The sequence below is a fragment of the Augochlora pura genome, chromosome 9 (assembly GCF_028453695.1).
Source record: "Augochlora pura isolate Apur16 chromosome 9, APUR_v2.2.1, whole genome shotgun sequence".
Lineage (NCBI taxonomy): Eukaryota > Metazoa > Arthropoda > Insecta > Hymenoptera > Halictidae > Augochlora > Augochlora pura.
Genome location: NC_135780.1, coordinates 11923588 through 11941217, shown reverse-complemented (window position 1 = coordinate 11941217; position 17630 = coordinate 11923588). Strand labels below are relative to the sequence as shown.

Below are 17630 nucleotides of genomic sequence, written 5' to 3'. Positions count from 1 at the left end.
GCTCGACCGTTAAAAATGCTTCTCATACGTTACACCTGGTTTCGTCATTGAATATCGCGATCTAGAAGGGTATCTTTTTGAATCGACTTATAAGCTCCCTGATTGGAAGAGGGGAACGTGATCGCTCTTGGAACGTTATTCTTTCGTTGAAAATGAAAATTCATCGGTGCCGGTTCGATATGGCGCGCATAAAATAGATGTCGCTTCCTTCGGACATATTCCTGTTGTAATTTTCAAAATAACACAACAATCCAAGCATTTTTTAAACAATTCAATCAGAAAAATATTCAAATTGAATTTTTTGAGACCCCGTCGGCCGGGCGTTTCTTTTAATTCGAACACGGTTGCACTCGACGAATGACGAAAAAGGAGACCCCTACTCGCCGAGTCAAGGGAACGCCATTGTGAGCCATAACAACTGTGTCGCAGGGTAAGTTTTATCGGTCATTTTCACGTACACGTCACTTGCCGGGAAATTTTGTACAGGCAACGTACAGTTTTTCAAAATCTCGACAGAGTTTTAGACCACGACATTCAATCATTCGATTATTCGTCGTTCACATAGCATTAGCTGTAACGATATTCCAATAGTGTAACGTAAAAGTGATTCTCTGTGTTCCGACGGGAGGCGCCATTCTCCAAGAACGTGGTGGGTGAATTTTTGCCGTTAAGTAGCGGCTCGAGAGCGCCGGAATATCATTGGACCGGCTTTTCGTGTTACTTTACGAAGTATAACCGATCGAGATTCCGATAGACGAAATTTTTCAATTACTCGAAGCATATTTCTGTTTTTTCCCGGTCTCTTTGCTCTGCGGGTAGCGCCGGATCACGTTTTCAACGCGTGATACGTCCACCGATCTAGTATCTTCCAGTAATTTCGAAACTAACTAACGAAGAGTTGATTGCCGCGCACGCGATAGCGAAATTATTCTCTAACCCTGATTCGTGATTAACACCGTGTCGTAATCGTTACAAGTGTTTTAAGTCACGAGGGATAGCGAAATATATATGTTTCCTCCAACAGTGATTCCTACATTCGCATACATGTTTATTGTTACTTTTTCAGATTCGTAAAGACAGCAGACATGGCACTCGAATTAGCACAAAACGCGGATATTCCAACCTTTAAGTGCGTCCTGGTAGGAGATGGCGGCACTGGCAAAACAACGTTTGTCAAACGACATTTAACCGGCGAGTTTGAAAAGAAATACGTTGCCACTTTGGGAGTTGAGGTACATCCTCTCATATTCCATACAAACAGAGGGCCTATCAGGTTCAACGTTTGGGACACGGCTGGCCAAGAGAAATTTGGTGGTCTCAGAGATGGTTACTATATTCAAGGACAATGTGCCGTTATCATGTTTGATGTTACATCAAGAGTTACGTACAAGAATGTCCCAAATTGGCACAGAGATTTGGTAAGAGTTTGTGAGAACATACCCATCGTACTCTGTGGTAACAAAGTTGATATCAAGGACAGAAAAGTCAAAGCAAAGAGCATCATATTCCACAGAAAGAAGAACTTACAGGTAACAAAGAATTTCATGAACATACAATTCATGTTATATTTGTGTACTGATTGCAATCATTCCCATGTTTTTAGTACTACGATATCAGTGCAAAAAGCAATTACAACTTTGAGAAACCCTTCTTGTGGTTGGCGCGCAAGCTAATCGGTGATCCTAACTTGGAATTCGTCGCTATGCCTGCTCTTCTACCACCTGAGGTCACAATGGACCCACAATGGCAGCAACAGATAGAAAAGGATCTTAAGGAAGCACAGGAAACCGCGCTACCAGAAGATGACGAAGACCTTTAGTTTGTTACATTGTGCTCATGATCCGAAGGGAGGCATGTCGTACACGAGCGTACCCCGGTTGCTACGTTCTCATGCCTCTATTATAGGTCGAAGATTCTTTCTTTGAAGGAATTAAAATTCGCGTAAAGATTAGAAAAATTAGACGTTTTACGTGCCATGCTCACGCTACGGTTCGTGAGTGTAGAAACATAGCGACATTCAATTCCTGTATCCCTTGTAACAATGGTCAACATTTTATACCATTATTAACGTATCGAACGAAATGTTGACCATTGTTACAAGGGTTACAGGAATTGAATGTCGCTATGTTTCTACACTCACGAATCGTAGCGTGAGCATGGCACGTAAAACGTCTAATTTTATACTAGTACTGAATTACGCAATCATAACGAAAAGTCGTACCAAAATATTACGAACACGTGCAAGGATTTAATCGCTGTATAACAATTTTCGAAATTTTACATGTCAATGTTAAAAAAAAGTCATTTTATGATCAGAAACCGCACGTTCGTTCATTCTAAGATTCGATAGTTTTTCATACTTTTCTGATTGTAAAATTAATTGCGACAGCACTAATTATCTAAATAAGTAGTTACCTAAATCCATCGTTTACTTACGCATACACATATTTAGCGTAACCGAGGAAACAATTTGTTCGATATATCGAATTGTTTACCGGTTTTGAAGTACACACACGGTGAGTAGTAATTTAATTTCCATTGTCAATACTGTTGCAGCTAATTTTAAGATCAAAAGTGTACGAATGACTGTCAAATCTTAGAATGCGTGAACGTGTTGTTTCAAAAATCACGAATGTAAAATGTAAAGGATTAATTCTGCAAGAAAGAATCTATCGATTCACGAAAACTCTGATTTTTAGAAGTCACTGTTTACATACACACACAGAGAGATCGAGACGTATGTACACAAACACTGGCCCGAACGTTTTAATCGAATACACATCACTCCGAAAATGTTCTTAAAATAGTTGAATCCTTATCTGTCGATGACTTACGCGTTGATGTTACTTTACACCTCGGTTACATGATGACAAATGAATTTAAAAAGAAGGGCATCGATGTGTATATGTATTCGTCAAACAAACAGTGCAACAATCGTCTTTGCGAATATCTGCGACTCCCAGACATACTGTTGTATTTTGAAATAATGTTACGATTGAGATGAAGCACGGTTTGTAGTCAGTTGCGCCTGTCCACGATAATAAGGACTGTTTACTATTTTTATAAGCGAAGGTGAATGTATGATTTGTTCGACTTAAATTATATAAACAGTGTTTTTCTTTTCTATACAAAATGTTTTTTTTTATGTTTCGTTCCATTGGGAGCCAAGGGGTTTCACATACTGGTTTCTTCTCCTTGATTCCACCGGTTCATTGCCGATAAAATTAAAAATACTGAGTGAGTACGCGGTCAAAAATATATACCAAATCATCAAGGGACCCTTGTCGATGGGAAAATAAAAGCAGATTACCACTCGATGGTCGAGGATTTGGAAATTCTGCTCAATGAAACTTGTACCGATGATGTATTGAGTTCAATAAATCATCCTTGAACTGTTCTTAACGTATAACATTCCTAAGGCACAACGTTCACGAAGGCGTCACATACCCTACGTCGATTATTTATTGTACCAATCAAAACAGAGCGTCAGAGGTCATTTCACCTTGTTCTGCACGAATCGGGTGAATCTATCGTTTTTGTTTGCTTAGAACTCTGCGAATTTTCAGTAAGAGTTTTCTTGTATGCTGAATCAGAAATAGAATAAACAGTTTTTACAAGAACAGAATATGTTGTATTATAAGTAATACTTGTATTTGCAATTTTCGTTACATAAGACTACAAAGACAACATTCAAATAAACGGATATTTACAGAAAAAAATGATTAAATTCTTAAAACTAATGTGTATTTGTTAAGAAAATGCGTACACGTGTAGTTCTAATACTTATATTGTATTGCGACAATGCTATATATTCATTTTATGCTGTTTAGTTGAACTAATAATCTAAATTCATACAAATCGATTAAATTATCCACATCGTACGCGCACTTTTACAATCAACTGATAAAATGCAACTTAAGCTTCCGCCTTTACTTTCTTTTCTTTTTTTCTGCCTTCCAGAATATCTACGCGTTCTTTCTCCTCGAGAGGTTTCAATGTTTTTGTTACTACTCCGGTTGCCACTGTGACGCCCCCAAGTCTCATCGTGAATCGTTGCCCTTTTTCAAGAACCATTGGCCTGATCAGTTTTAATACACCGCTAGATAAAAAAAATAGTATATTTATTAACTTAACAACAACAGCATATACTGACTATACTATTATCACTGCTATTTTTTTACATGTAAAAAATACTTACGAAAAATCTTCACCAGGCATGGCTAAATTCTTATTGCCTAAATTAATTTCTGCTGCAACATCCCAGGTTTTGCAAAACATTTGAGCATGAGACAAGTGACTAATGGGTCTCTTTCTGCCTCCTTCCTCAGGGGTTAGCACATATACCTGACACTCTAAATGATCATGAGGTTTCATTGTGCCTGGCTTAGATAGTATCATACCCCTTCTTAAATCCTCCCTTTTCAAACCTCTGATCAAGGCACCCAGCTGATCCCCAGCATGAGCCTCCTCTAGTATTTTATGGAACATTTCTATTCCTGTTATAGTACTCTTGTAAGATTTATTGTAACCAAGTATCTCGCATTCTGCGCCCTTCTTCAATTTTCCACGCTCTAATCTGCCCGTCACTACCGTTCCTCTACCAGGGATGGAATAAACATTTTCTATAGGTAATAAGAAAGGCTTGTCTAAGTCTCTGATAGGAGTCGGTATATAATTATCTACGACTTCCAACAATTTCAGTATTGTTTCCTTTCCAATTTCTGGTTTGTTATTTTCCAGTGCACAAAGCGCACTACCCTTTACAATGGGAATTTTTTCCGCATCATATCCCATTGAGCTAAGCAACTCGCGAATTTCCATTTCTACTAATTCCACCATTTCTTCGTCAGCTGCATCGACCTTATTAAAAAAAGCAAAATTATAAATATGACTGAATATAATCATTGATTCAAATGTTAACAAGGTCTACCTTGTTGATAAAAACGACTATGTGATTGATGCCAATTTGTTTGGCTAAAAGCACATGTTCCTTTGTTTGTGGCATAGTCCCATCAGTAGCAGCGACTACAAGAATAGCTCCATCCATCTGTGCTGTACCAGTGATCATGTTCTTAATATAATCGGCATGACCTGGACAATCTGTGTGTCCATAATGCCGATTATCTGTTTGATACTCTACATGGGTAGCATTGATAGTAATACCACGCGCTTTCTCCTCAGGCGCGTTATCAATCTCAGCGTAAGCCTTTTCCTGTGCCAGGTCCTTTTCTGCTAGTACTAAAAGGAAAAGTCAGTAGATCGATATTATTAGGGCAAGGTATTCAAACAGCAAGAATTGATTTCATAGAAACAATAATGTACTTTTAGTGATGGCAGCAGTTAATGTTGTTTTTCCATGGTCGACGTGACCGATCGTGCCGACATTACAGTGCGGCTTTTCTCTACTGTATACTTTCTTCTCCGCATAAAATCTCTGTGCCGTGATGTTCGGAAAAAATGAGCCGACGCATAACCTATTTTGAAATTGCTATAACAATAGAGAAACGTAATCGGACACTTGCTTACATTCATATAAATGCAATACATATGAATATGATACGTTCGTTACAACTGTCTTACGTGTTTTACAGCATGTTCGATGTAAAATATATGCTTCACTGTACGCCTGAGAGCTAAAAAGAATAACTATGCTAGACAATGATTTTTTTTTAGAACGTTAACGTTCCATTGTAAATCCATTTGAAAATTTGACACACATTAAGAACATGTTATTACATTTACGTACCGGGATTGAAGAAGGATTTTCCGCAAGGCAGAGCCATGTCTTCCTAATTCTTTGGTTATTCAATCTTAAATGCAGTAAAATACGTATTTCTATTCAACGCGTGTTAATCGGAATCAACTTCCTACACACTGAATTTCTAGAGGCGAAACTTTAACATTCTTTAGTAATTAATCTCTATCGCGCTGGTGTGTGTGCTACGCATGTGCAACTGAATTCCCTATGAATATAATCTAGAAATTTTAGACTCAACTGCATTTTAAATCTATGGTTAATTTTAAATGTATAAGAATATTCGAATACATACACGTCATACCATGTGACGTAATAATGGAAATAATTTTGAACATCGTTCACGAATGCATGATATTTTAAATATCGCCGTGCATCTCAACATTTATAATCTGATATATCACAAGTAAAATAAACCCACTTAGGAACGCATGCGTTGTGAAAGTTGGCCCTTGAAAAACGCGGAGGAGTTCCATGTCTGGTGTGATCCCAAGCATGGGTTATATTTGAAAAGCACCATGAATGGTCGACGGTCGAAGGTGTTCAATCTATAGAATTGAAATTTGTGGCGGGTTGTTGGCTGCCATCTTGGACCTCGCTCGTTTGAGAAGCCGGCCGCCCGCAAAAATCTTCGAGTTTCACGCGTTCGCGCGGCTTCACGTAATCCGTAAACGGTTTGCGTGATTTCACGACGAATCGCCAGACCTGGCGCGGCCGATTCAATCAAGATTCGGGTCCGGAATGTATTAGGTGAGTCCGAAATAAGTCAACGTTAATTTCCCGATCGCGATGGCGTGTGATTTATCTCGTACATGTGTGTTCGTGCCTTGTGCTTGTGCGTGCTTCTCTATTTCATGTAGCAGATAGCAGATTAATTTTTACCTCGGCTCGTCTTCGATCGCGAAGATATTACAGTATTTTTCTCGGAGCACAGTACACGGTTATTGGTACCGCTGGTGTTCCACAAACCCGTAATTATAAATTGCTGGAACGAACCGGTAGTCCTCGGTAAACTCACAATCAATAGACATCTGAGTAATATGCTCTTCAATCGTCGTAATCAACGAACAAATTTTTTTATTTATTAATCATCCGTGTTACATTCGATCATTTACGTCGCATTTAAGGCTCGTTTTTACATCGCAAAACAATTCCCGTCGAGTTTCTTTACCCACCTAACCACGTAAACGATCATTTCATTTAAATTCTTTTCAATTTTGTTGCCTAGGTACTTCCAGTAGAAAACACGTCTTAACAATCATAATAAAGATTCGGTCACGTATTTCATCCTTCATATTTTCAACAAAATACAATGGTAATTAATAGTTATTGAAGTACTAAGTTTTTTTTTTCATTCTGTTGCTTTACCGCATGTTTAAGAAATACTTTATTATATTTAGCGCAAACCATTTTCATTCAATGGATTGTACATAACGTAATGGCTCTATGCTTCAATGAATCAATTTGCTTTTGTGTGTCAACTTCCTTTTCTGCTATGTACGAACATTGAATACAATGAGAACACATTGCTTCAATTCAAAATAGAAAATCTAGTGATCCCAAGCGAGATAAAATGTTTTCGTTTCATGATTTTTCAATATTTTAAATTTTGGTAAAGCAGAGCTTAATACTTTTCCTATATAACGAACGTATAGTTTTCTTTGTCTCCTAGCACTTCTTTTTTTCCTCTTTTTTTTTTCTCATTAATTAGAGAAAGCAGAATTTTTAAAGCTAAATTTTAATATACCGAAATAAATCCCCTACAAGCATTTTGTTCTTATTTTTTAATGTGAATTTTTTTTAATGACTCAGGTGTACTTTTTTCCTCGCACATTCGTAATTGGGTGAGTGGAGGAGAAAAAGTAACTAGGTCTTGTAACTTTTTGATAGACAACGGTGAAAACATAGAAATCAACAAAACAGATAATAATAGCTATATATCGGAGAGAATGGCATATCCTAGTAGAGCACGCGTTTATACCGATGTGAATTCACACAAACCTAGAGAATATTGGGACTATGAATCCTATGTTGTCGATTGGGGGTAAGTCAATGTTTTAAACTCACGTAAGTACATACATTTTCTTTAATTTTACCAGCTTCTTTGGTTTTCTAATCAATTTACTTTCACATATAGGCAGCAAGATGATTACCAATTAGTAAGGAAATTAGGCAGAGGAAAGTATAGTGAAGTATTTGAAGCTATTAACATCACAAATAATGAAAAATGCGTTGTAAAAATTTTAAAGGTAGGAAAACTTTAGCAAAACTCTAAGTAATTAGAATTATACATTATTAGTATTACATTATTTTTCAAGAAGTCTAATTCTTTTTCTTTTGATTTTTTAGCCTGTAAAGAAGAAGAAGATAAAAAGAGAGATTAAAATCTTAGAAAATCTTAAAGGGGGGACCAATATAATCACACTCCAAGCAGTTGTTAAAGATCCAGTATCGAGGACACCGGCACTGATCTTTGAACATGTCAACAACACAGATTTCAAGCAGTTATATCAGACATTAACAGACTACGACATTAGATACTACCTCTTCGAGTTATTAAAAGTGCGTGTTTTGTTAAGTGCAATGGAAGCAAGTTCGAGATTATTATTTTCATAGATGTAGGTGTACATTATAGGATCAAGAGAGAGTTCGAAAATATTTCCGCCTTAGCACAGATATGTTATAAGCATTTAAAATTCTTATTTACTGGTCATTATGGAAATCCAAGTTGTTGTTTTATGTTCTTAACGCTCATTAAACATAGATGAATCTCTGTTCCGTTATAAAATATAAAACAACTACTTAATTTAATTTTAAACGTTCTTGAAATTTTCGAACTCGTCAGACAGTTCCTTATAGGGTTTGCAAAAGTTCTAAACATAATCGTTTCAAACTTTATGAAAAACTGAAAATATCTCATAACTCTTATAATGTATATCAGTTTCAATCATAGTTCTTCAAAACTGATATTGTATCGATTCTCTAACTGTTATCTTTGGGCTCCGGGGTTCTAACATTGTATATCCCTAAGTATTAAAAGCATAGATTGTATATTTAGTTTTAATGCAAACTGCATTATAGACAACAGGTGTTTTTGTCTATCGTAGTTGTGAGATATCACAGTCTATAACAGTTATGAGAGTTTCTCGGTTCTTCATAACTTTTACAAGAACCGAAACCGATATCTAATATCAACTCCTGGTTCCTTAATTAAGGTAACATAAGAGAATTCACTTTATGTTTATGTTCGGTTTGTATATCTATAGCTGGTTTCGAAGATTGAAGGATACACAACTAAATTCACATGACATTATTCCATCGTTTTCTCTGCTTAGGCATTGGATTATTGTCACAGTATGGGAATAATGCATAGAGACGTCAAACCGCACAACGTTATGATAGATCATGAAAATCGGAAACTGCGGTTAATCGACTGGGGTCTAGCAGAATTTTACCATCCTGGTCAAGAGTACAACGTACGAGTAGCTTCGCGTTATTTTAAAGGCCCGGAACTACTCGTAGATTATCAGGTTCGTAACATCAACGATTATAAATATATCTTTTCTTCCCTCTCAGTTCGATCTCTTAATAACAAACCGATTCCTTGTGTATTGCAGATGTACGACTATTCGTTAGATATGTGGTCTCTTGGATGCATGCTTGCGAGTATGATATTCAGGAAAGAACCGTTTTTTCACGGACACGATAATTACGATCAGTTAGTTAGAATTGCAAAGGTACTCGGAACCGAAGAATTATTTGAGTACCTCGACAAGTACCACATCGAATTGGATCCTCGTTTCAATGACATACTAGGCCGGCATTCGCGCAAACGCTGGGAGCGCTTCATGCATTCGGAGAACCAGCATTTAGTGACTGCCGAGAGCCTCGATTTCCTTGACAAACTTTTGCGCTATGACCATTACGAAAGACTCACCGCCCGCCAAGCTATGGACCATCCTTATTTCTGTAAGTAAACAGAAAACTGAAAGACGTTCCATCTTCTCTGAGCTTTGTCTGATTCACCGTCTTTATATTGTAGACCCGATAGCGAAAGATCAAATTCGATTAAGTATGGTATCATCGTCACCTACTCCCGCGACAGGTTCGTTGCCTGTAGGTGAGTAACGGCCCAGGTAATGTCACCACCACGATTTCCAATTTATAATTATTTAACCATATCATTCACGTATTGCTGAATCGACCACACCACGAGAACGCCATAAAATGAAAATGAAATGAAAAAGAAAAATACTTTGATTCCGCATCACCGAATACGATGCGCGTTGATCGAGAACGATGATCCGTGAGAAGAGTTCATAATCATAATTCGGATTCACACACACAATTTCTATTTTATGATATTTAGAAGGAACGAAAGCATACCAGCCGGGGCAACGTACGTGGTATCTGTATCTCGGATATGGCGCCTGTGGTTTAACAACGCGAGAGTCAGTTTCGGAATCAAAATCAGAATCCAGACTCGCCGTTCTGAGCCGCTCTAGCCAATTCGCAATGGTGAACACTGCTGTTGGCAAAGAGGTGTTTGAAGCGTTGAGCGTTGGAAACACACATTACATATATTCAGAGAAATGTATTGTTGCCAGTGGGTGCCGGTCCACGGATACCGCATTCCCATTGCGAATAGGTTGCAGCGGGAAACGAGAGAAAAAACTTACGTTACGCTTTACGCAAGGTCGTTCCAGGCACCTAGATAAAAAACGGACAAACAAATGTAAGCGCATCCGCAGCCAGAATAGGAATCATGTTATTTGTCACTGATGTATATTCGATTCAGAGATGTTCAGAGCAGGAGTATGGAATGACCAGTGCGGCTTATATAATAATACGATAGAAAGAGAGCGAGAGAGAGAGAGAGAGAAAGGAAAGAAAACGTGCGAAATAATAAAAGTAACAACGGCTCTTAACCAGCGCGGAACGATCTTCTTCGTTGCGAGAGCGTACCACGCGTTTTCATTTTTTACACGATGCGAAGTGTGCTGTACCTCGAACGAACTTTCCGATTCTCCACGCGACACCGCCATGGTTTTTATCGTCCTCAGTGTTATCATTCTTCTTTCTTTTTTAACAATGAGTCAGAGAAGATCGTTTCGGATGACCGTAGTTAGCGTGACCACAAAGGGATGCGACTAAGCAAATATTTGATTTGAAATAGTCAAACGATTCAAGTCTGTGTCGTATGATTGTCGAACGATCGAGAATTTGAATAAAACTGTATAAAGTGCTGCAGATTATTCTTTTACATTTTGTTGTCGCATTAACGGATCTCTGTCATCCTGTATCGTCGGTCTCTTCTCGATGCTTGATGAAACAAACAACCAAGGATCAAGTCAGACGCGTCAGTGTATCAGTATTTGAAGGAAAATGTTTGATTCCACTGTGAACACGAGCTATTACATTTGGATAACTCGTTTATTCTAATGCGGCTCATTTTCACCGAATAAACATACATGGCGAGATGTACACTATGCTATATGCTATGTATCATGTACTATGCTCTATATATATGTATATATACATACACGAACACAAACAAGTAGTGCAATGAAAGTCTTGTGATTTCTGGGGAACCGAAATAAGCGGTCAACTGTTACCAAAACGACAACTAGACTTGAATTGCTCGGTCATTTCAAAACGAACTTTTTTTTATTAGATCGTAGTGTATCTTTCTTTCTTTGTTTTTTTTTTTTTTTGTAATTCTATTGTTCGAATGCAAAGAATCAAACATTTTCGTTTAGGTATTGATAGCTCTCGCGGGGGGCTTGAACCGATCCCTAGACGTGACTGCGAGCAGCGTGCCGATTCATGGAACGGACGGATCGAAAAACACGAGAGAAGATGGAAATGGGACCCGGGATGGATGAAAGTATTCGCCGCGATCATCGCGTCGTTTCTACGTGATCTCGGAGTGTTCATCCGTTACATCTGAACCATATCCGATCATCGCAAACACCTGACCACCTTCCGTTTCAGTCGACTACACAGAAAAGCCTACGCGCAGGATGTGTTCAGGGTCCTGCGATTTTTAAAACGCTCACCATTCTTCGGTTTGGGAAACCGTTTGAAAATCGAGTTCCAAAGCGTCGTGTAAAATCGTTTATTCGAGCTACTACGATACACCGAGTTCTCCAACGATGACAAATCGAAAGAGAAAGAGATAGTAAAGTGGGCTATCTTTTAGAGGTGTGGGGAGAAATGTCCTTCCGCCGTCCTTTCACTGACGCTGCTAGCTGACGTCACGATCTTGGGGGAGTCGATCACGGTGCGTGTCGACACCTTTTTGTCACCCGGAGGATAACTAATGATCGTAATTCCATGAGACATCAATGACGGACGAGAGAGAGAGAGACGGTTGCAAAAAGCTACGATTCGCGTATTTGCATCTGAATTTATGTGCGCACCCTCGCGCCTCGACTCAAGACACACATGAAAACACATACACAAAGAGATACGTACACGGACAGCTAAATGAATACAGAAAACGATACATGCATACATACACGTATACGTTCTCACACTTGTACACGTAACTTAGGCCGCTCGGTTTAGTACTTTTAACGATGATAAAAATGTTCGTTTATATCTGATACAATGATAGTTGAATAAAATGTTTGTTATAGCCAAGTACTCTTTGTGCTCTGTGAATACCTGTGTATCCATTCGGGGATGTGTTGATGTTACATCATCGCGAGAAAGAGAGAGAGGGAGAGAAAGAGCGCGAATCGAATTTCCTATTTTCATGGCTTCTCGACGGTTGTTTTGCGTTATTCCATTTTGCGACACGTTGAATCGATTAGAGTCCATCCTATCAGTATCGAGCATTCACAGACACCTTACACCACTTGGCGTCGGCAAAATCCTGCGAACGATAGAATTGTACAAGAAAGAGAACGAAACAAGTTGCTACACCGTCTGTACACAACCGTGCGCTCGACGCGTTGCTTGAAACTTGCAGTTTTAAACGAATTCAGCGAAAAATCATTTTGTACATGCTATTCCATGCATAGATTGCGGATGTTTCAGTATTTTTTACGACATTATTTTAGTAGTATGTTTAACACGTTAACTGTCGTGTCATTCGTATTCGCAAAATAACTGGAGGATCAGAAAGGTGATCAGTATCTTAAACTTTTATTTCCGGTCCGAACGAATCGCTTCAATTTTTTTATTTAATGTTTGTGATTACCGAATCGACGCTCACGTGTTCAACATTCGATCACATTCCAAAGAATATACGCTAGATATCATGTCAAACCGAATTCGATATTTCAGAAAATTTCAGATAAATTGAGTCCGCAGTCTATACCGTTTCGAGAGCTGTAAGTTGAAATGCCGTGTCGTTCGTTAGAAGTGATTCTTAGATAGCGTTGCTTTTATACACATTGTCGCTATTGGCGCAACTCTCTTATCGAGAACACTTCACCGAAAACACGTGCGGGGTTCGAGATTGTTGCGTGCGCGAACACCTAAGAGTTTTCGAAACGTATGCCAACCGGAGCACCTAGTTGACAACAACGCAACGTGGACAACACACATGGTCGATAGGCGATCCAATTATTTCGTATACAGCATTACCAATGTGTTTCTTATCGAATTGAACATGTAATTATTTATATACAAATATAAGCCGATTCATTGTGTATATTAAAAAAAAAAGATATTCACAACGCGCGCGAGAGTGAGAGAGAAAGGGAAATAGAGCGAAAGATAAATAGATAGAGAGAGAGAGAGAAAGAGCGAGTGAGAGAAAGAGACGCGTACTGTTGGCAGTTGTAAAGTTGGCAGTCGACAGTGACTGACTCTGGTTCAGTAGAATAGCCTTCACGGACAGACACATAGAATTTAAGTACTACATAATATGTCAGCGTGCGCCCTGTCCAAGCGCTTCGTGAATTTTCATTTGCTCCGTATAATGTTACGGCTGTCAACTTTCCACCTACCGATTATGTAATAATTTTAATGTATGTATAGGAAATAGAGCCACACTCCACTTGTACACCGCGTACTTTCGTATTGTTTCGAAAGAATTCGTCAGTTCCTATACGTATAAATTTTGCGCATAAAGTACGGTCAATTCGATATACATGAATATATATGTATATAAATATATACATAGCATATATACATTCACAATATATATACGCTAGCGTTATTACGCGTACCCGATTCAAGCGGAGTGTGTATTCAAATTCGAAATTCGACAAGCGACACGTGGCTTAACGAAATAGTACAGTTTACTTCTTATTCCGATCGCAGTGCCGTTTTTGCCTTATCGAACATTTTAAGCGAGACTTATAGGTTCATTTTGATTTTACAATATCATTATAGGAATTAAGAGCATTAGGAGGAAGATAAAAAATTCTAAATACATTTGATTGCTTACGATCATTGAGACCGCGCGGCGAACCGGTTCCGGTTCGTTTCGAATCGTTTCACGGGGCAAGAACGGCGCGAATGCACTTGTTCATCCAAGTTTTAACAACCCCCCTCCCCCCCTCCCCTGTTCATACGTACGTTAAGTTTACGATAATCTAGTTTAGTTTTATAGGAGAACAACAAATTATCGAATAACCACTATTTAAATCTGCAATTGAATTTAAACAAACAAAAGAGAAAAGAGAGAGAGAGAGAGACGGTTAACATCGATTAAAGTAACGACTTGTCGTCAATACAATTAATATATTACACTCTGAGTTTTAACCGTACGAAGGCACGCTGTTTCCTAGAACTGCTTCCATAAAACAAATTCCATGAGAAGTTTCCTAAGAATACTTTGCCGGTAGAAAATTTCAATTGTCCTAAAGAAAATGGAGCAACTTTTGGTTCGATGGACTGCAGCGTGCCATCGCATGGTTAACTTTCGTATTTTGTCTCGCTGTGTTATGATTTTACGCTACTTCAAGAAGTGGGGATTTTCGTTAGGTACTTTTCTTCTTTTTCTTTTTGATCTTGTTCAGGAACGTCTGTATCCTATGGAAACAGAGCGCGCCGAACTTTTAATTTTCCTAGAAGCATGAACACTCTAATGCCAAAGCGACGAAGCGAAATCGTTCACCAAATTTACTTGTTTTTTTTTTCCTAGTGCTCTCTTCTACTAAGGAAAACGAGGAGTCGCCTTAGTTTTCATTTTCAAAACGAACGCGGGATTACTTGTAAAATAAAATATTTTGACATGGTTGAGGTATGACAATAAAATTAGCCAAAGTGCATCGTACTGCAATTTTGTTTTGAAACCTCGTCGTCGACCGCCCGGAGCTTTCATTGCCAAACGGGGAAATCGATCGTTCACTTTGTACCGTGCGAAACTCACGATGTTTTTCAGCCTCATAATTTTTGCAATGTTTGTCGCCGTGATTTGCGATGCGATAGTTAAATGGTTACATACAAAATACATACAAAATGCTACAGATTGTTCTTCTACGTGGACACGACACGAGACACTCGCGCGCAATCTGCATACGATGTAATAGCAACACGTACGGTTTACAACACAAAAGAATAAAGCCTTGTAACAACATGAAAATAACAGTGCTGTATAGACTCGACTGGAGGAAAGGCAAATACAATTTCGTTTGTAACAAGAGCGCGAATTTTTTCGAATCAATTCATCCCTATCGAATTAGTCGGATTGAATCGATACGCATCGATACACGTATGCTTCCGATTCTGCATTCGGCAGACTAGTTCGTATTTAAGTTATAGTCTTATTATTTAACTTTCAAGGATTTATACGAACGTTTAAGTTCAAAAAGACAATTTTCTAAACCCTTGAATGATTTATTACATTATTGTAAGCGCAATATATATCAGTTATCGATTGAAAAGATGAAGAAGAAAAAAGATACCAGGCGATAAAAAAGAAATTTAAAGACATTTTGAAATCTGACATTTCGGAATATACCTCTTCAAAATTAATAGGTTATGTTTACAATTCTAAAATCTTTGGGTGAGCAATAAGCGTTAAGCGAATTCTCAAGGTATTATTTGCAATCTTGTTAATTAATGTTAAAAATTGAACAAATTCTATAGAATGAATGCGCACCAATTGTGACACATATAACAGAGAGGTCTCTGCGTATACATATGTAGACTCATACTTTCTTTTCCCATCTACGATCCGTTTAGAGTCGGACGCGTGTCATAGCCGTCACAGTGACATCGTGTCGCGTTAAAGAAACATCTTTAATTTAATTTGAAATTAATATTGAATTTAACGATGGATCAAATCGAAGAATTACAGCGGCGAATAAAACAGCTCGAAAGTCAATTATCGCAGGAACAGAATCAGTCGACCAGAGAAAAAATAAAACATATGTCGAGCGAGGTGGTTGATTCGAATCCTTATAGGTAGGTAATTGTTTTATTTCTATTGTTAATTTTTTAAATAATATTGAAGCACAAAGAGACAATAATGTTAGATTGTCTAATGTGAAATTTAATCTTTCTAATTATTATTTCTTTTGATTAGTCGCTTGATGGCTCTAAAGCGTATGGGTATAGTAGACAATTATGAAAAGATAAGAGAACTTACAATTGCCATAGTTGGCGTAGGTGGAGTTGGAAGTGTAACTGCAGAAATGCTTACAAGATGTGGTATTGGAAAGGTATTAATCTTACATATATCACTATATTATAAGTAAAAAATTTACTAGGCAACTAATACTATATGCTCTAGTTGGTCCTGTTCGACTATGATAAAGTAGAGATGGCAAACATGAACAGACTCTTCTTCCAACCATATCAGGCCGGTCAAAGCAAAGTAGAAGCAGCAGCAAAAACATTACAGTATATTAATCCAGATGTGGAAATTGAAACGCATAATTACAATCTCACCACTGTGGATCACTTTGACCATTTTATGGAAACCATAAGGTAAAGGAAGCAATAATGAAAAACTATAAGACTCCTGATAACTAGAAATAGGAATCTTAATTTCTAGTACATCAAGTTTGACTGGAGGGCCAGTAGATCTATTATTGAGCTGTGTGGATAATTTTGAAGCCCGTATGGCAATTAACACTGCCTGTAACGAACTAAATCAAAAGTGGTTTGAAAGTGGAGTGTCGGAAAACGCCGTTTCTGGACATATTCAATTTATTATTCCCGGGGAAACGGCATGTTTTGCGGTAAATAGAAACTATATACCTAGTATATATGAAACTAATTTCGATTTTTTAATAAATATATTTTTCCGTTAGTGTGCTCCTCCATTAATAGTAGCTGAAAATATAGACGAAAAGACGTTAAAACGAGATGGTGTATGTGCAGCATCGTTACCTACAACCATGGGAATTGTTGCTGGATTTTTAGTTCAAAACGCGCTAAAGTATCTTCTAAATTTTGGCGAGGTCTCCTATTATTTAGGCTACAATGCGATGCAAGATTTCTTCTCCAAAATGACATTAAGACCGAACACGAACTGCGATGACAGATATTGTAAAGAACGCCAACAAGAGTATGCAAAGAAGCCAAAACCTGAGCCAAAAGTAGAAGTTGTCGAAGAGAAACCGTTGCACGAAGACAACGAGTGGGGTACGTTAATAATGGAGAAATGGTACCAGAATAATTTCAGGACTTACCAAAATGATATCTTTTGCAGGAATTTCATTGGTCGACGATCAAGATGAACAGGTGAACGAGAACGAAACGCTACCGTCTACGTGCACGAAGGAAGCTCACATACAATCCGATTCTGGTCCAAGTCTTGAAGATCTCATGGCACAAATGAAATCCATTTGAATTTTATTTAATTATCATTGAAAACTTTTTTTTCTCAAACTCGAGCGAAATCAAGTCTCTTAATTTGCTATGGAAACCCGTTATAACAAGAACAAATACGTGGCGAATAATATTT

At 38.0% G+C, this 17630-nt stretch overlaps 4 protein-coding genes across 11 annotated transcripts; 3 read left to right on the top strand and 1 right to left on the bottom strand.

The window, feature by feature from the left end:
• The first annotated feature begins 388 nt into the window (after positions 1-388).
• On the top strand, positions 389-4092 carry Ran (RAN, member RAS oncogene family). 2 transcript variants are annotated; one of them, XM_078189937.1, is made up of 3 exons: positions 389-430; positions 1067-1529; positions 1604-4092. In XM_078189937.1, exons 2-3 carry the CDS (start codon positions 1086-1088, stop codon positions 1817-1819), a joined length of 660 nt encoding a protein of 219 aa, XP_078046063.1. In that variant the 5' UTR covers positions 389-430; positions 1067-1085; the 3' UTR covers positions 1820-4092. The 2 variants fall into 2 exon arrangements, with proteins under 2 accessions (XP_078046063.1, XP_078046064.1); XM_078189938.1 differs by lacking the exon at positions 389-430 and adding an exon at positions 438-649.
• On the bottom strand, positions 3916-5907 carry LOC144474734 (elongation factor Tu). Its single transcript, XM_078189932.1, has 6 exons — positions 5747-5907; positions 5581-5633; positions 5323-5488; positions 4931-5238; positions 4199-4860; positions 3916-4099 (listed from the first exon to the last, which is right to left on the bottom strand). Exons 1-6 carry the CDS (start codon positions 5781-5783, stop codon positions 3916-3918), a joined length of 1410 nt encoding a protein of 469 aa, XP_078046058.1. The 5' UTR covers positions 5784-5907.
• A 405-nt stretch (positions 5908-6312) lies between these two features.
• Ckiialpha (casein kinase II subunit alpha) lies at positions 6313-12400 on the top strand. Of its 7 annotated transcripts, XM_078189924.1 has the most exons (9): positions 6313-6505; positions 6984-7070; positions 7568-7799; positions 7893-8004; positions 8105-8317; positions 9091-9285; positions 9373-9724; positions 9798-9875; positions 10125-11000. In XM_078189924.1, exons 3-9 carry the CDS (start codon positions 7705-7707, stop codon positions 10535-10537), a joined length of 1458 nt encoding a protein of 485 aa, XP_078046050.1. In that variant the 5' UTR covers positions 6313-6505; positions 6984-7070; positions 7568-7704; the 3' UTR covers positions 10538-11000. The 7 variants fall into 7 exon arrangements, with proteins under 7 accessions (XP_078046050.1, XP_078046052.1, XP_078046057.1 ...); XM_078189926.1 differs by lacking the exons at positions 6984-7070; positions 10125-11000 and adding an exon at positions 11515-12400; XM_078189931.1 differs by lacking the exons at positions 6984-7070; positions 10125-11000 and adding an exon at positions 11515-11653 and having other exon boundaries at positions 9798-9891.
• A 1746-nt stretch (positions 12401-14146) lies between these two features.
• Positions 14147-17515, top strand: Uba5 (Ubiquitin-like activating enzyme 5). Its single transcript, XM_078189933.1, has 7 exons — positions 14147-15753; positions 15902-16123; positions 16245-16380; positions 16452-16648; positions 16716-16902; positions 16975-17308; positions 17376-17515. Exons 2-7 carry the CDS (start codon positions 15993-15995, stop codon positions 17513-17515), a joined length of 1125 nt encoding a protein of 374 aa, XP_078046059.1. The 5' UTR covers positions 14147-15753; positions 15902-15992.
• The last annotated feature ends 115 nt before the right edge of the window (positions 17516-17630 follow it).

Excerpts from the sequence above, each read along its gene's own strand:
- LOC144474734 (XM_078189932.1), bottom strand. The coding sequence starts at position 5,783 with ATGGCTCTGCCTTGCGGAAAATCCTTCTTCAATCCCG. Across the intron at positions 4,861-4,930 it reads TAGTCGTTTTTATCAACAAG|GTCGATGCAGCTGACGAAGA; the intron begins GTAGACCTTGTT and ends TTTTTTAATAAG. Across the intron at positions 4,100-4,198 it reads ATGCCTGGTGAAGATTTTTC|CGGTGTATTAAAACTGATCA; the intron begins GTAAGTATTTTT and ends TTTTTTATCTAG.
- Uba5 (XM_078189933.1), top strand. The coding sequence starts at position 15,993 with ATGGATCAAATCGAAGAATTACAGCGGCGAATAAAACAGCTCGAAAGT. Across the intron at positions 16,124-16,244 it reads GTTGATTCGAATCCTTATAG|TCGCTTGATGGCTCTAAAGC; the intron begins GTAGGTAATTGT and ends TCTTTTGATTAG. Across the intron at positions 16,903-16,974 it reads GGGAAACGGCATGTTTTGCG|TGTGCTCCTCCATTAATAGT; the intron begins GTAAATAGAAAC and ends TTTTTCCGTTAG.
- Ran (XM_078189937.1), top strand. The coding sequence starts at position 1,086 with ATGGCACTCGAATTAGCACAAAACGCGGATATTCCAACCTTTAAGTGC. Across the intron at positions 1,530-1,603 it reads ACAGAAAGAAGAACTTACAG|TACTACGATATCAGTGCAAA; the intron begins GTAACAAAGAAT and ends CCATGTTTTTAG.
- Ckiialpha (XM_078189925.1), top strand. The coding sequence starts at position 7,705 with ATGGCATATCCTAGTAGAGCACGCGTTTATACCGATGTGAATTCACAC. Across the intron at positions 7,800-7,892 it reads TCCTATGTTGTCGATTGGGG|GCAGCAAGATGATTACCAAT; the intron begins GTAAGTCAATGT and ends TTTCACATATAG. Across the intron at positions 9,286-9,372 it reads AACTACTCGTAGATTATCAG|ATGTACGACTATTCGTTAGA; the intron begins GTTCGTAACATC and ends TGTGTATTGCAG.